General features: G+C 40.6%; 1 protein-coding gene across 1 annotated transcript in view; it reads left to right on the forward strand.

The window, feature by feature from the left end:
- The first annotated feature begins 571 nt into the window (after positions 1-571).
- Positions 572-17,360, forward strand: part of STAM2 (signal transducing adaptor molecule 2) — a 30,304-nt gene continuing 13,515 nt past the window's right edge. The window contains exons 1-6 of the mRNA XM_062578915.1: positions 572-674; positions 9,896-9,980; positions 12,823-12,898; positions 13,118-13,213; positions 15,218-15,364; positions 17,120-17,189. Coding sequence (XP_062434899.1) covers positions 629-674; positions 9,896-9,980; positions 12,823-12,898; positions 13,118-13,213; positions 15,218-15,364; positions 17,120-17,189 — 520 coding nt within the window. The 5' untranslated portion in view covers positions 572-628. The remainder of the gene's footprint in view (positions 675-9,895; positions 9,981-12,822; positions 12,899-13,117; positions 13,214-15,217; positions 15,365-17,119; positions 17,190-17,360) is intronic.

Here is a 17,360-nt window from a genome sequence, read left to right on the forward strand (position 1 = left end):
AAGCACGGGGTGCTGCGCACCTCACCGCCGACTCGCGCACCGCCTTTCTCCTCCTCAGCCCTCGGCGCCACCGAGCGCGCGCTCTCAGGCACCTTTAAAAAAGGGGGGGGGGGGAGAAAAAATAAGCTACAAAACCAGGACGCACCAAGTAACGCGGCCGGGAGGCCCCGAGGGGGAAGCGACCGCCACAAACCCCCTCAGCCACCACCCACCATCACACACCCCGCCTCAAGATGGCGGCCCCGCCCTGACGTCACAGCCCGCCAACAGCGCCCCCGCCCCGGCGAGCGAGGCAGCCGGCCCCGCCCCTCCGCCCCGCCCCGCCCCGCCCCCTCTCTTGGGCGGGGCCGCGGCGCCCGGCCGCCAGCAGCCCCCCCCGGTCCCCCCGCCGTGAGGTCCCCGCCGCGCCGGGGTGTCTGCGGTGCGCCTGCCCCGGGTCCCGCCTGGGCGCCGAAGGACCCCTCCCCTCCCTCTCTGCCCTGCCCTCTCTGCCCGCGCGGCGCGGTCAGGCGCGGCGGGGGCAGCCGCGGGGGCCTGGCGGCGGCAGCGGCGGCGGCGGGGGGCGGGGGGCGGGGCGAGCGGGCGGTGTCCCTGGGTTGCCGAGCGGGCGGGCGCCGCCGCCGCCGCCATGCCGCTCTTCGCCGCCAGCTCCAACGCCTTCGAGCAGGACGTGGGTGAGCGAGCGGCGCCGCGGCCGGGGGTGGGCCGCGGGGGGAGCCCTGGGTCCCCGCGGCGGTGCTGCCGTGCGGGCCGCCTGCGGCCAGCCCCCTCCCCCCGCCCCCCCCGCGCGCGGCGCGGCCGTTAACGGCTCCCGCCGCACGGCGAAACCTGAGGGAAAATGCCAGGGACAAGGCCCAAGGGGCAGCGCTCTGCGCCGGTTGCCGCCCTGCTCGGCTGCGCTGGCTCGGCGCGCCGCGGCAGGCGCCTCTCGGCCGCCCCCGGGGCCGGGCGGTGGGGCGGGCGCGGAGCGGCGCGGCCTCCTGCTCGGCGGCCGCTCGCCGGGGCGTTCCGCCGCTCCCGCCGTCCCGGGGCCGCGGCCCGTCCGCGCTGGGGGGCATTTGCTGCCTCCCGGGCTTCAGATTATGTTGCGAAGGGTGGCTGAAGCGTTTAGCTTGTCATTTGTAGAAAGTGAAGGTGAAAACCCAGCGGTGTTAGTATCAGTAGGATCAGCTTTTTAGGGCCGTTTCAGCATCTGGTACTGAGGCACCAGCTGGAAGCTAATTTGGTGGCATCAAGTTGAGCCTGAGCTGACGTTTCTTGCTATTGCAAAGCCCCGAGGCAGCTTTATTGGGCTGGAGTTGCTGCCACTGACAGGCGAAGGCGCTGGCATGGAGGCTTTTTGTTTGACCTCTCTGCTCGGGCTTGAGCATTACACTTGCTCTGGGTGGTTCTTTTTAAAGTAGTGTTATGAATCGAGTTCTGAATATGCAGGATAGCAAAAAGTTTTTAAAAGAGCTGGTTAACAGTCAGATTTACATTTGTTGATTCACTGGTATTTTAGGTAAGAGAAGAATTCAGCATTCCTGTTTTTTTTTTTCAAGTCTGGAATACATACTGATGGAAAACATTGTTGTCTGTGCTCATTTTACACCACCACCTCTTTCCTGTGTATAAGTTGCTCTGTTTTCTTAATATGCTTTCTACTTTCACATAATAAAAGCGATAAAAGCTTTTTTTCCCCCTCTCTTCACAAACCATCTTGAGATTTTAATGCTGACCAGTGATTAAAGTGAGGGTAGAAATTTATGAAACCAGCTGTGTGTGGTGCAGTTATTTCAAGTATACTTTATCTGTGTTCTAGCCAGATATCTTTTACATGGCTCTAACTGATGTATCTGCACAAATAAAGACTTCTTGAATTCGGGAATCTCATATTTTTGCAGAATTCTTTGGCAGGCCCGAACTCTTCAAGTGCTTTTGAACTTTATAGAATTTCATACGTGGCAGTATTTTCACTTAAAATTTACCTTATTTAAACTTAGTGAAATAGTATGTGCTTGCTACAGACAAGTGCAGTAGAATAAGAACTTTGTAGTTAGTGAGGCTAAATCTTACAGCTCCTTTCTAGGGAAAATCTTTGTTTAACATTAGAAGCTTTTATTTTATTCCTTTGTAAATTAGAATATCTAGAATATCAAATTATCAGATGTGAGTGGTTTGTACCATAGCTTATAGTATTTATGAGCTCATGGTTTTAATATGCATCTGTAAGGATTTAACTTGCATTTACCTTTTTTCTTCCCCCCCATATTAATTTTTCATTATATTAAAAAAAAAAATAAGTACAGGCCACCAATATAGCCAAGCCCAAATGATGATTTGGTGCCCCTGAAAAGGAGATCCTTTTCTGTGTTGGCATCTCACCCAGATTTTTTGGATTCCTCACTGAACTGATTCAACTCACTAGCTCGGCAGAAAACTGTTTTGACAAAATATCTGGCTGGTGAGCTGAGCCATATATGAAGGTGAATGGATGATGAATTTGGGAGTTTGAGTTGATTCAGCTCAGCAAAAGCTGCAAAAATAGTAGTGGAAAGGAGAGGCAAGGCTCCTACAAAGCTTGATGGGAAGAATAGGGCTCATTTTGGAGGCGACAAGCAATTAGGTTGATTCTGTTGTCTCTTTAGACTGTACATCTAATACAGCTGCTTTCTTAGAACGCCTTTAGAAAAATGTGAATAAACAGTCTTTTGCTTTGTCACAGTTGTCTTTGCTTTGTTGATTCTAAGTTGTTCTATTTGCTTCTCAGCAGAGCTGCATAGAGTCTTAATTCCTTGGCATCTGCTCTGGTTGCTTTGTAAACAGTTGTGGTGTCACAGGATTAACCTATGGAATAGCATTTTAGAGAAGCTAAAATTCTTTCATTTGTTTTTCCTGTTGAGAAGATTCTTCAAAACTTCAGTTCTTAAGGGTTAGAAGCTTTTAAATTTCCTGTCTAAATCTGTTCATAGTTAGTTCATAGGCACTTAGCGTTTTCCCACTGCTGTCCTTTCTGTTCAGTAATCTTCATCTCTTAAGTAGTTGCTCCTCTCATAGAGAGCAACCTGTACCCTTTCATCATTTGTTAGTTGTCTTTTTAAAGATTGTTAACACGATCAAGAAGTGTGTGACACACCTTCTGTGCTGATTTGAGCATTCTTATCCGGAATTGTACCGGAGATTGTTTGTACCTTGCACGATAGCATTGGATGCTTCTTTGTACTTTGGTGAAATGTTTACCTTGCATGGTTCATTCTAGTACTATATTTACCCTTTCTTTGGCTGCTTTGTGTTGGTGACCCATATCCTCTTGTGTTAGATCTTGGTGTTCTCATCTCCTGTTTTCCATCCTCTGTTTTCAACTGCTCAACACTTAGTTTCTAGGAGAATCTTTCTTGACCCTGTGTGTGAGTTTACATATTCTCCTACTAAATGTTATCTTTTCCCACCTAATTCAGTCCTCAAACCTGCAGTTTCTCCTTACGTGATGTTCTAGTCTTTCCTTGTATTGACGATACCTTCCAACTTCCCTCTAGATTTATTACAAGACCCTTACTCTTGCTATCCATGTCAGCAAAGGTTTTATCAATATTGATTTCAAGACCAATATTGAGGCATTCGGAAAGTAAACTTCCCCTGCCATCTTTAGAGTGCTTATGTTAGGAGTTGTCTTCCATTACGTTGTGGAGTGATCTGAGAGCTGTAGCTAGTTACTTATATGTGGCATCCTTTGAAATGTTTTGTTGCAGTCAGAACAGACCTGTTGATGCTTAAAGTAGCCTTTGATAAGATGTCCTCATGTAGAAAAATAGCTAATTTCTGTTACAGTTCACCACGTTGGTCCTTTACTTCTTAGTCTGTAGTAATTCTTGCTTTCAGCATTTGGTCTGAACTTTGGCAAATGTTTGAAGACAAACGATGACTGGTTCTGCTGTTGTTGTTGCTTGTGTCTTTTTTTTCACCTTAAAACAGGGATTGCATTTTTTTTGGTCTTCAGTCTGTGGGTCTATCTTGACCTGAGTTATGAAAAGTCTTTACTTCTGATTCTGCAATGTTGTGTCACTTCTTTCTTGTCCCTGGGATTATGACTAGTCTGCTCCCAGACATATACTATGCCTGACTCTCCCCGCCCCTCACTTTACTACGTCATAGCTGCACTCTCTTTTTGCTTTTTGATTATATTATGAAGGATGTTCTGTTGTTTAATATCTGAATGCTGATTGCTTTCGTATAATTTTGGCACCTCCCAGACTCTAGAGTACAACTTTGCTATTGTCTCCGTAGTCATTTTCCTGTTTTCTTGTAGCTTCTGACTACAGCAGTGTTTACTTTTCAGTTTATTGGCCAGTTGGCTTGATGAAACAAAATGTCAGGTTTGCTTTTTAAGCTAAAATTTTATCTCATAAAGCCTTCTCAATGAACAGGTTTTACTGTGCAAAAAAATATTTCTTAATACTTCACTTTGCTTTCACTTTAAAATAAAATTAAAAATATTCAGTGTGACATGAATGAGGTTTAGTTACTAGCTGCGATCACTATGGATAGATACAAAGTTTAGCATGCAGCGTTACTGGAAATAAGAGTTGCGTTATGACTATAGTGATTGCGTTGCAAATCAAAGCTGGAATTTTGGGGGGGACATTTTTCTAGTTTAGGTATACAAAGGCAAAGTGAATAAAAAGGAGGTATGTAGAATTAATTTTCTGGTATTAGGCTGTCTCGTTGTGCTTTACTTTCTGAAAGAAATAATTGTAACCTGGAGTGTTTTTCTTTTCTTTTTTCTTTTTTTTTAATACTTTCACTTGTAATATATTAAGTTTGTTTTTACATACTCAGACCTGTGGAATATAGATGTTTGCTCTATAGAATTTAAAATATTTGTCTATATACAGGATTTTATTTCACACAGCTTGGGGAGCAAATCAGTGTGGAAATTTGACATTTTAGTGGTCAGTCCTTAACAAACTTCACGTCAGACTGAGATGATCTTTGAGCTAAATCAATGCTTAAGTGCTCATTTTCTTTCTACTTCTAGCATAAAACTTCTGAGTCACAAGTGGAAAAAATTGTTGCATTCTAATTTTTTTAAAAAACTGATGTTATTTGACATTATTGTCAAGCTTGATTCAAGGGAATCCAGGGCTGAAATAACAATATTTTGCAAGTTTGAAGGTCATTTGTGGTAGGCAGCAAAGAGGTAGAGCTGTCAGCAGGACAGGACTGCTGATTTCGTTGTGTCAGTATGATATGCTGTATGCTAACTGGGTATTGATTTCCAGGAAAAGCAGTCATTGAGATATGTGTCGTGTAAAAATATATCACACTGTTAGTAGTAATCAAAGTGTCAAGGTGGACAGTTCTGCAGAGCTTTTGGGGTGCCAGCACTATGCTTAAGGAATTACGGGAGCTGTAAAGTTCACACAAATCCCTTTCATTCTTCCCAGCTTATGTTCATGCAGGTATTAAGATTTCCCACATTTCCTCATGCTGTTTGTCTTACTTGTTGTCTTTATGAATAGAGATCCTAGATGTAAGTACAGAGTCTTTACTGTTGTATAGTATGGTGTGTGATTTATGCGTGTGTTTGCAAAGCTGAGGGTTCACAATGCTAGTCATGCCTTAGTGAAAATGAAACAGGACTAGCTATAGACGCTATGTGAAAACTGCAGGGCGTGGAGGCAGCCAGCCAGGGCTGGTGTTCTGAGGCCTGTAAAAATGAACATGCAGTAGCATGCTTATTAATGCGAATCTGGGGCAATTTGGCGTTATGCCAAGATCTTTAGAGACAGAGAACTTGATATTTTAAAATACATAAACAGAAATGCTTTTGGGGATTGCCACACTTGCTCAGTTGCAGTCTCGATAGTAATGTTTTTCTATCTCTCCGTTATTTCTGGATTTTATCTGCCCCTTTCTTGTGGAATAAAGGGGGGAAGAACCGGTGTGATCAGTTTGGAAAGACTGATGTTTGACTGTCCTTTAAAATATGACAGTGATTTTGGACGTCGTGTGGTGGAGAAAGTTCTGAAAAACTTCACTTGAGCAGTCTGCTGAGGTGAAGCATTATTTTCTCTTCATAAAGAGCTGGTGAGTGTTTTTGAGGCAGCAGCTTGACACGCATTTCTTCTTTTGGCAGGAACATCAGTAAACGGTTCCCATCACCTCCCCAGCTGCTCACTTCAGTGCAGTCTCCTCTCTTGTGTTGGCATAGTTTTTTGTGCAGCTGTGTGGCAAATCAGATCAGGGAACTGATCCAGTTAAAAATGTTTCATTTTTATTTGATTTTTTTTAAGAATACACTGAGCAGCAATAAAGAAGCATATTTTGTTTTTAGTGTGGGTTATTTTTACAAAACAAGCTCAAGTTAAGTGTTTCTTCATTAATTGGAGGACTACAGAGTGTTTGTATAATTTATAGGATTTTTAAAGGTTTTTATTCTCTTAGCACTGAGAAAAACTTGGGAGGATGTTCTTCACATCTGTTTCTTCTAATCAAGGCCCATGTCTCAGCATCTTTGAAGCAGTTATCCTTCAAGATGATTCTTAAGCTAAAGCTGGTGTTAAGCAAAAAGACAGATGCTGTTAAATTTGTAGTGCTGGCAGGAAAGAAAACCTCAAATGGTTTTCTCAGGGCAGCCTGCAGACCTCCCTCTGCAGGACCACTTCTGTGCTCCTAGAGCAGGGTGTGTGGAGGCGAGAGGAAGCCTCTGTGCGTCCCCTGGGGGTGGGGCACAGAGGGAGAGCTGCGAGTAGATGGTGCTAAGCTTTATTACGGTAACTGTGCTGCCCTTCCAGGTGTGACAGGTGCGGAGATGCAGACTTCTCCGTGATGTCTTGGTATGCGTTAACGTGAGAAGAGCTGATCCCGGAGAGCGGGTGTGTTTATATATACACGTATATATTTAAAATTTTTTTCTTCTTGCAAGAGCTATTGAGTCTTTTGCAAAGGAGAAAAGTGACACTTGTCTACAAAACAAGCGCTGTAAAAGGAGGAGAGCTGTTGGCGCTTCCTGGCAACCTGAAGTAACGTGAGCCCCGCGGATCTGCCCCGCTGCATTGTTTAACACTGTACCTCATTTGGTGCACTGCGGGGGAATTGTTTTTTGGATCTGCATGACAGTATGTACAAAGTGAAGTATTTGGTTTTGCAGTGTTTACGCCACGTGTTCGTTTAACAAGCTTACACTTGACTGGCTTGTAAGCAATCAAAGTTATGTTGAATTTCCTGTGTACTACTATGCTCAAGAATCTGTTTCAGTGTATTTCTTTGCTATGATATTAGAAGTAGTTGATTTTTTTTTAACTGGCAAATCAGATAGGTGTGATAGATGCGTCCTGCCAAAGCATGATAGCTATTATATGTATTTTACAGATGCTATTTTATATATATGTATTTTTTAATACCGTCTCTAAAAGTAAATGACCTTATTTGATTTGTTTCCCATTCTAAAAGAAAAGTAGTGAAGGGGAAGAGAAGGCAATGTAGAAGAGGAATGTTTGGAAGTTTGAGACCATAGGAAAAAGATAAACAAAGCTTAGATGTATGACAGTATCATTAGATTTGCTTCACTAGTTGGGCGCAGCTGTATCAAAGCACTGCTGACTCTTAGTTGAGCTTGCATCTTCTTGAGTCACTGCTCATTGCTGAGCTCAAAGTACAGTGCTGTTCACTGCTGTTTGTTGTGTTCTACAGGTCTGAAAACTCGGGTATGAAACAACCTCAATTTTTCTTGGCACTCGTGACTTTTTGTTGAACTACCACCATATTTTCCCACTTACTGTTATTGCTGCTTATTTCTGATGTGTTCCAGTTTTCTAGGTTTCATTAGCATTTTATGGAAGAAAAACCTCTGATTAGGTAGATGTTTCACATTACTTTTGCACTGCTCATTCTTGCCACTGGGAGAACCTCAGGCTTCCTGGCTGATGTAGCAGCACCCACTGTTGCCGGGCTCCTGCCTTTCAGCAGCCAGCCGTGGCCCTCTGCTCGCTGGGGGGCCCTTGGGGCTCTTCTAAAATATTCTTGGCATTTCAGAGGGGAGACATGTTGCAGAGCAGGATTGTACCAGGCAGTGGAATAAAAAATATGCCCAGCCTGTTTTATTTGTGCAATAATTTGTCACTGGAGGGTTGCACAACTGATGGCTGCTGTCATTTGGTGAGATGGCTTAATTTGACTGACAGGTCTTGATGGAAGGATTCATGCTGTTGGGGGTGGAGGCGAGCAAGGCGATGCCTTTGAAAAGCAGCTTTAGCTGGCAGAAGTTCATAGCAAGCACCAGGCCAAAATGCTGTACGCTAAAGATTGCTTTGTGTTATTCTTATTTTCTACTTTTGTGATTATTCAGTCTTTACAAGTTAAATATTCCAGGAATGTTTTTTGGGTGTAAGTTATTTGTTTTGTGGGGTTTTTTGTTTTTACTTGAAAAGAAAAATGCATATTCAAGTTCTTAAAATTGCAGCTCTCATTTATCTGGAAGAACAGTGAGTTTTATGTTAGCTTCTTAGAATTTTTGATATACTTAAAAAAAAAAAAAAAAAGTCCTTTCTAGGTATGTTTTTAAGATGACATGTGCTGTAAAGGACATACTTTCTCCAAAATATTTTATTCTCTTAAATAGTTACCCTCTCTTGTGAAGGTGACCTATGGTCAAAATTGCAAATGTCCATCCCTTGTTCTTGGTTTGCTTTTACTGTAATGTAAGGTTTTTCAGGGCACTGCTGGCTACCATGTTTGTGTTTTCTTTGTGGAAGCTATTCTGCTGAGCTAGCCCAAGAATTGCTACAACTTTTGACTGCAAAACTAAGTAGTGAAGCTGATTATCAGAACATGCATAATTACACACATGAAGTTGGGTTTATCCTGGAGTAGTATTGCTGTCAGCAAACATTATAATTTTGGAACAGCTGCTGTTGCAGAGCACCATCCCATTAATAGTGAATGACCAGTCTGTTCTGCTTTTAATCTACTAAGTAGTCTTAAAAATACCCAATCCCAAAGGGATTTAGTGGCTTCTCTTACTGAAATAAAATTCTGTAGAAGTAGAGATTGTGGTACAGCCATGATCATTCATAAAGTGCATTCTAATGGAATTAATATGTAACATAGAACTCTAAAAGCATTTATCTTTGAGTTTAGTCAAAACATTTAAACTGTGGGAAGCAGTTTAAATCTTAAGGCATCAAATACAATATATAAAATACTTAATTTGCTGGTTTTGAGTTTTAATAGAAGTGTAATATTTATATGTGATTAAAATAACATGACTCTACAAAAAACTTGAAGGGAAGGACAAAAAAACACCTACCTTTAGAAGTTAATACGTTTAATAAAATGCTATAAATATTAAGTAGCCTTCTGCTCCCCCATGTCATTTGTTTTCTCAACATCTGTTGCAATATGTAGATTTCCTGAAAAGCTAATACACAATAATGTTTTAAGAAATGTATTAAATAAGGAGATGGTATTGCCTTTATTTATTTATTTATTTTTAACTTTTTAGGAAGATCCATGTGAAATAATGGCATACAAAGTTAAATACTTGAGTGAAATCTAAGTTAGGTCTATGACTTAAACCTTGAGTAACTAAACAAGCTGTATAGAAAAAGCCTCTTTTTTCATCATTCACAACATTACTCTTCAAGAGTTATTTCACTCTGCATCTTTTGAATTCTTATCACATCTGTTAGTCCAGTGCTGTTCTATGTAAATGAAAGGTGTTATATACAAAGTGAGCAAAAATTAGCATTAGTCTAGGGGGGATGGTCGGAGAGGGAATGACGTGACAGGATACCACCACTGCCTCTTGGTTGCATGTGTAGAATGTCCTTTTGGGGCATAGCTGAGAAAGTATTTGTTCACGGGAATCTGAACTTAATAGGGTATTATATTTAATCAATTTTATTTTTCTTTATAGAAAAGGCTACCAATGAATATAACACCAGTGAGGACTGGGGTCTTATTATGGATATATGTGACAAAGTTGGAAGTACTCCTAATGGGTAAGTTATATCTCAGCATTATAACATGTAATTTGATATTCTTGTGAAAAAGAACACTGTTTCAGAAGCAGTGCTTCCCAGAATGCTTATCAGTCAGCTATGCAGAAAGTGCTACCAATATGACACTTCTCCAAGCTATACAAATATGTGCAGTTGGCTTTTAAAGCTCTTCGAAAAAATGTTCCAACAGAATTTGCAGGAGAGCAATTGGTATATGCTGGGTGCATTCCAGTTTTTAATGAGTTTTGCACAGTAGCCTGACTTGCTCATATTTAATGATCTTGCATAAATTTCAAGAAACAATTACGTCAGTAGGAGAAAATATAGCTAGTTTCTTTGCGTAAAATTGGCTAGCTAGAAAAGTTAGCTGTTTATGATGGAAAACTTGTGTATGTTTATTCTGTAGAAAAAGTGGAATGGTAGAGGATATCAAGGAAAAATTGGGATGAAAACCTAAATCCCTTTGAATCAATTAAGCCTAAGTGGTAATACTAAACAGGAGTGCTAGTTCAGTGATCCTGTAAGGGCTAAAAATAACTGCTGAATTTAAGGTAATGTTTTGAGTGATGAGATATTCTGAATTTTGTGATCAATTTGTCCTTGGAACTGGTAAGTACACAGTATCCTTAAGCGATCTTGGAAGCTTTTTTTAAACAGTTATATGTAATGTTTAAGATTTCACTGAGAAAGTTGTTTTTGTGTTAATTACCTCCCACAGGAAAGAATGGCAAATCTGTTCAATCTGGAGATCTTTAGTCCTTAAGGAAAAAAAGTGTGGAATGTTCTTTGCTTCTTTTCTGAAGCCTTCCTCTCCCTTTATTTTTATTTTTTTAATGCCAAAAGATTTCTGAAGAGGTGACTGTTTTAAAATGGTCTGTTGCGGGGGGAGAGGCGATTGTAAAAACTCAGATTTTTTAATATAATTGTACAAGGAAAATACATAATTAAATCTGAAATTCTGAATTTTAAAATGTCACTGCTGATAGCATATCTTATTTTAATTTTGCATAACTGTCTCTTCCCTTCCTGCTCTTCACTAAAGGTAATTGTATGAAAATAATGTTGCCTGCATTTAAATAAGCCCATAAAAATCTGTTGCAAGTATGTTAACTTTTTTGAATTCTTTGTATTTTAAGTATGACTCAACATATTAACTATTGGGACTAAAACTGTGCTTCTCTGATTGTGTCTATGTGAGCAAGTAACTACCACAGTAGGACTGCAGTCGTAAATCAGCAGTTGATACGGAGGCCCTTATATCCTATGTACAGCTCAGACTTTCTCCTCTTCAGACCAGGTTTAGTCTCGCCTTCTAAATGTAATATTTCACACGAGCATTGGTTGAAATTTGTCTGAAGGACCAGTGGTTGGCCCTGACCCTGATGGCTCGTTGAGAGGCTGGCGCATGTCTGGTGGGCACAGAGGAGCTTCTAGCTTAGCTTCATCCAACAGGAAGCTAATTTGCTTGCACCAAAACTGCGGTGTGAGCTAAACCGATGTACAGCATGTGGGAACAACGAGAGAATTTCTTGCAAAACTAGACTGCTCCAAACCAAAATGTAAATATAAATGCAACTTAACTTACTGGCATAGAATCTTTTTCAGTGTAGACATAATGAATTGAAATCTGGTTTAAAACCAACTTTTTTTAATGTTAACAGTGAAATAGTTTTAGTTTAATTTTTGCGCAGGCGTTGTTTTAAGCTCTGTGTAGGGCTGCAGTTCCACAGTAACTTTCAAATGACAAGAGGGAGAATTTGAGCTGAAGAGGGCTGTCAAATATTTCTCCCACCCCCTGCAAGCTTCCTCATGGGCCTGATCCCGACAGCGATCCATCTGAAAACTAAGGTGACAAAGTCGGCAGTCGGATCAGATGAGTTCCCTGATGCAGGCACTGCGCGGCTAGTAAACGCAAAAGCCCCGGTCTGGAGGGGGACGGGGCTGTGCTGCCGCGGGGAGGGGGGGATGTGTTTGCGCTGCTCCTTCCGCTGGTGCCTTTCGCTTGTGCCAGCGCCGTCGGGGAAGCGGAGCCTCGGTGGCGAAGAGCGCGCAGATCGCTGCCGCTTGCTAGGCGGCGGGGAGAAGCGTGGCCTGGGGGAGACCCTGCGTGCCCTGGGCTGGCGGCATCCCTGTGCACTGAGAAGTTGTAAAGGTGCTGCGACAGCTGCTCGCGTAGAGATTTCACGTGCTTACAAATAATGGGGTTAATGACGCCTCGCATATGTCTCAGCTGTCACGTGCCTTTAATGCTCATTTTAAATATGGAACTTCTTGGTAGACAAATGTTTAGCTTGCTAATGTTTAGCTTGCTAATTATTGTTCTATACTTGTTTCAGATTTTACATACGATTTTATCATTTGTTTTGGCATCTTAAGTGTCTTGAAAATGAGATCCAAGAACTAGCAATATGGGAATATTATTTTTAAATTAAATCCATAGAGAGTCTTTTCTGTACCTGATTAATTTTTAACCATTGCTGCTGGGTTTTTTGTTGTTGTTGTTTTTTTTTTTTTTTTAATGTCAGGTTTCCTCATTGTCTGTTTCACATCCATTTCCCTAACAAGGTAAAACTGCTCCCTTTAGCAGTTTTATGGCAGCTAATGCAAAATATCTGCATACAAATGGAGTCTGTTCTTATCTAATATGCTTATGAAAGCCTGTTTTTAAGTACTTTTTTCCAGTATTTGTTTCCTGGCTCTGTCGTTAGAGAAGTTTTGGTTAGATTACAGTTTTTAATAGAGCCAGTTTTGTTTGCTTAGCCTACTTGAGTAGCTGATATCATACATTTTGCAGATTAGAATGTCAGTCATGTTTATCACTAATACTTTATTTTTTTTCTAGAGCAAAAGATTGCCTTAAAGCCATTATGAAGAGAGTAAATCATAAAGTTCCCCATGTGGCGTTGCAAGCACTTACGGTGAGTAGGCTATCACTGTTTTCCAAAAACTTCATATTTCTTTTTGTATGCAGCTATAAAATGTGTAGTGATTGATGAATATGTTTATGTATCTTCATCAGAAGTCAGTAGAAGTGTGCATGTTGAACAAAGGTTGAAATTTAACTCTGGTTGCTTATGCTTTTTATTTGGACTATTTCCGTTGTTGTCTCAGTTTAATAATTTTATTTTTCTTGTCAGCTTTTAGGAGCCTGTGTATCAAACTGTGGAAAAATATTTCACTTAGAAGTATGTTCTCGAGATTTTGCTAGTGAAGCTCGCAATATAATAAATAAGGTAACTTTAAGTAGTGTGTGAGAACTATTTGATAACTGCTTTCTGTCAGCGTAGCAAAGACTTGGCAAAGCTAATGTTATGGTTAATATATGCATTATATTAATTTTGGGTTTTTTTTTTGCAATTGAAAATACTAGGCTGTGTCTCATCACTGAAACTTGTGTATCTTTGTTTTGACTATGAAAATACATGAAGGAAGTGATATGGTGGTATTTACTGCCTGGTTAAAGTTTTTACAAAATTACATGGGAAATTTTAATTAATCTGTGACTTTTCCTTAGCTCAATTAATTTGATAATAGTGAAGACAGCTTTTCTTGGAAAGTTTTTTTTATTTGACTGGAATGAAATTTGGAAGCTAAAGTGCAAAGGGAGGACTGAGAAGGTTAAATAATATATCTGTAAGGAAAAGGAGAAGGTCTTCAGACAACTTTCTCAACTTCTAGAGATTCGCAGAATGCTGAATAAAGTGATAACCAAGAAAGGGAAACCTTAGGGTCAAACTGTTGATGTGAGCTAAATCTGGATATAATGAACTGAATGAGCAGAAACAGCTGTCCTCTAGTTACTGTTTCTGCTGAAGACAAAAATGGCTAATGGGTTAAAAAGAAGATAGTCTTCAAATATGTGGGAGGCCTGGAATCATCAGAGGTTGAGCAAAGCAATTAAGGAAACTAATAAAATCACTAGCAAGCAAAATGAGTTCACAGCTCTTCTATTTCTTGCTTTCTGTGGAAAAATAGGTCTTAAAGTCCCCCATTTTGTTCTCATTAATGTGATCCATTCTGAAATAGAACATTGACCTTCATGGTCTGACAGTATTTGTGGATGAAAAAACAAACCTTTAATCCCACTAAAGAATGGTTTCCTGGAGTATAATTTATTTTGTTGGGAATGACTTGTGTTTTCCCCCAGACCACTTGAAGAAATAATCTTCAGAGGGCAGAGAGAACTCGCACTTTCTCCCTTTCCTCCAAAAATGAGTTCAGACAAGTTTTAATGAATATCTTTGTGCTGATACTGAAACTATCCGGCTACATCCTTTCTAATTAAAGGCATGCTTGAGCCCAAATTTGCCAACAGCCTTACTCTTCAGCATGTGTTTGCATGCGAGGCAGAGGCTTACTCTGTGGTCTGAAGTGCTCGCAGAGGGGAAATGTTGGCCCTGCACAGCGCATTTGTGCAGTCCCCAGCTCTCATCCATGCAATCCTAATGGAGTGTATGTATCTGAGCCCAGCAACTCCAGATCACTTATCCACTAGCATATATTCTGAGGTCAGTCTGGATTATTAGAGTTCAGTAGTCTTTTTATTAACTGACAATAAGAACAGAAAACATACCACAGAGCTGCGTACCACAGAGTTTGAAATGCTTTAGCCCTTCTTTAGTCCTCCCTTTTTTTAAAAAAAAAAAAACTGTCAGTGTTGGTATAACCTTTGCATATATTAGCTGCTGTAATGACGAGCTGTTCTTTTTGCTCTAGTAAAAACTTAAGACTATTACAAGACTAACAGTAGTTGAAGTTTTAACATTACTGAGCTATGTTCTGGGTATGCTTTTTAGCAGTATAATAGTGATACATGACTTTTTTGCAGGTGGATTATGAGTTTGGGTTGAGGTTGTTAGCAGGTGAGATCTGCAGTGTTGTTTGAATTCAGTGGTCTTAGCTGGATTTACAGTAGCTGTAAATCCTTTGGATGGCAGTGGAGGAACGGGAGCTGTAAAGGCCTTTTGGTACAAGAGGCTAGAGAGGAATGGGTGAGGCAGAGGCTGAACTTGAGCTTGGTTTGCCCCCACTCCAAGCAAGTATCTCGCTTTACCAGATTGTGTCCTTGTGCCTCAGTTCCTGACTCAGAGATAGGTGTGACTATAAGTGATACGGTGGCACTGTATGTAATGCATAGTTTCTTTTGTGAGAGAGTCTGAATCAAGGATACATGTATATGTGAATATTTGTACACACATATATGCAGGTATCCCTCTGTATGCAATTTTGTCTTGTAGGCTCATCCAAAAGTATGTGAAAAGCTAAAAACTCTAATGGTGGAGTGGTCAGAAGAATTTCAGAAAGACCCACAATGTAGTTTAATATCTGCAACTATTAAATCTCTAAAAGAAGAAGGTGTAACTTTTCCTACGGCTGGATCACAGGTAAAAGCTGACTCGTAGTTATGATTTGGAATACATAGTACTTCTTGCTCCTATTAGGCTTCTATCGGTGAACAGAATGAAAATCTGTCCAAACAAGATCTCATTTGCTTTCAACTAGAGAGTAGGATCCTTGTTTTCGGTTGCTTCCTTACACTGAGGGTCATTTCTGTTTATTCTACTTTTATTTATTTCCTTGCCTTCTTAAGAAAAGTATGAAGCATAGACGTAAGGCTATTTCACAATGCCTATATGAGTTGTTTCCTTTTAGATCCTTCTTGTCTTTATATTGTTTTTAGAATTCCCTTGAGCTGTCGCTAGCTTAAATCTTAGCATTTCTACACCCACACTCTGTACTTGGTGTTTCATGGTTCTAAATGCTGCCTTGGAGCACATGCCTTCGTTTTTCCTCACAGAGCCTCCTGAAATGACGGGCAATATTTGGAGGTGAAATATTGCTGAAGATGATCTGGGCTCTACTTTCTGTTTCCAGATTCCCATTTCTTGTTACACAGATGTCCGTCCGTGTCAGGAATGGTCCTGGCTCTGCAGTTGTGGGGGTTCCAATCCTAACCCTACTCTGTGTGTTTTACTTCTGATGATTTATTTTGCCTAGACTTCTAGCTAGGAGATATAATGATAGGATTTTCTAAGCTTTGACTGATGCTCACTAAATATTTTCATGTCAAATACAAGTTTGGCTAAGATCAATACTGAAAATTAGAACTACAGCTCCTATTATGTATTCCTTACATGGAGTTTATTTTTCTCTTTATTAGATGCATAGAGAGACATTTTCTGTTTCTGATAGTCTCTCCTTCTCCCACAAACCTAATCAGCATGTGTTTTGACACATGTCCTAGATTCAGGGTATGTGTTAAAACATATGGCAGAAACACAGAAAATCTAGAGTACTGGAAGCTGGTTATTCTTACTTTCCTACAAATGCTTAAAATGATATCTTGATCATTTTACCTCATATAGTTCACTGCAAAAAAGCAAAGCTGGTATTTCTTTGTATCTGGTATGCTCGTACAAAATGGTTTTCTAGGACCACTGGTAAGGCCTAGACAGTGGTAGCGCCTGAAACTGTTTTTTCCGTTCCTGATATGTGAAGGAAGAATTCCTTGCTGAAGTGAAAATTCTAAGAATGATTTCAGCATTCTGTTGCAGAAACTCATATTATTCAAGTCAACGATTTCCAACTTTATGTGAACTTGCCCTTCATTCCCATTCTCCCATTCTTTTCAGCTAGTTCAGCTGCTGCTCAGTGACTTGGCAGGCAGCTGCCCCTTTGCCATAGATTATTACTGTACAGAACACAAACTTGAGCTGCACTTACACTGGATTTAGTTGGTCCAGCTGATTAGCTTAAACTGCTGATGAGGATGATGAGCTTGCACCCATATGCTGGACTATGAAAAGCAGTGTGTGAGGCGTGGAGACATCTTGTTTGACATCAGTGGGATATGAGGGGAGGACAGAAGTGGAAAGAGTAGTAACTTAAATGAGAACTGATAATTTATTATTTACTGTTTTTTTATTTATTTTACTTTGTTCTTTGCAGAAAAACAAAATAGAACCAGGCTGAGATTCTGAAAATAGTGGGCTACTTTTTTCTTTGGAGGGTTTTCATTCTTTTTCCAAAAGATCATTTTGGCACTAACCAGGAACAACTTACTACTATTTTTTTAAACATGTAATTATACAGCTTCCTTTTTGTGACATAAAAGTATTGTTTTACTCATATATTTGCAGACTAACACAAATGCTGCTAAGAATGGTGCATCATCAAGTAAAAGCAAAGAAGATGAAGATATAGCTAAAGGTAAATTACTAGCTTTTGATCAGACGTGTGCTCTAGAGCGTGTTTTGTTAAAATGCAGAGATAGGAAGTTAAATGCTCTTCCGCTGCACAGAACTTAAAATGAGGGCACGACAGGTTGGGAATTAGCATACTGTTTTGAAAGATTTATTGGATGCGGATTTGGGGTAAAAT

This window comes from Rhea pennata, chromosome 6 (assembly GCF_028389875.1).
Source record: "Rhea pennata isolate bPtePen1 chromosome 6, bPtePen1.pri, whole genome shotgun sequence".
NCBI lineage: Eukaryota > Metazoa > Chordata > Aves > Rheiformes > Rheidae > Rhea > Rhea pennata.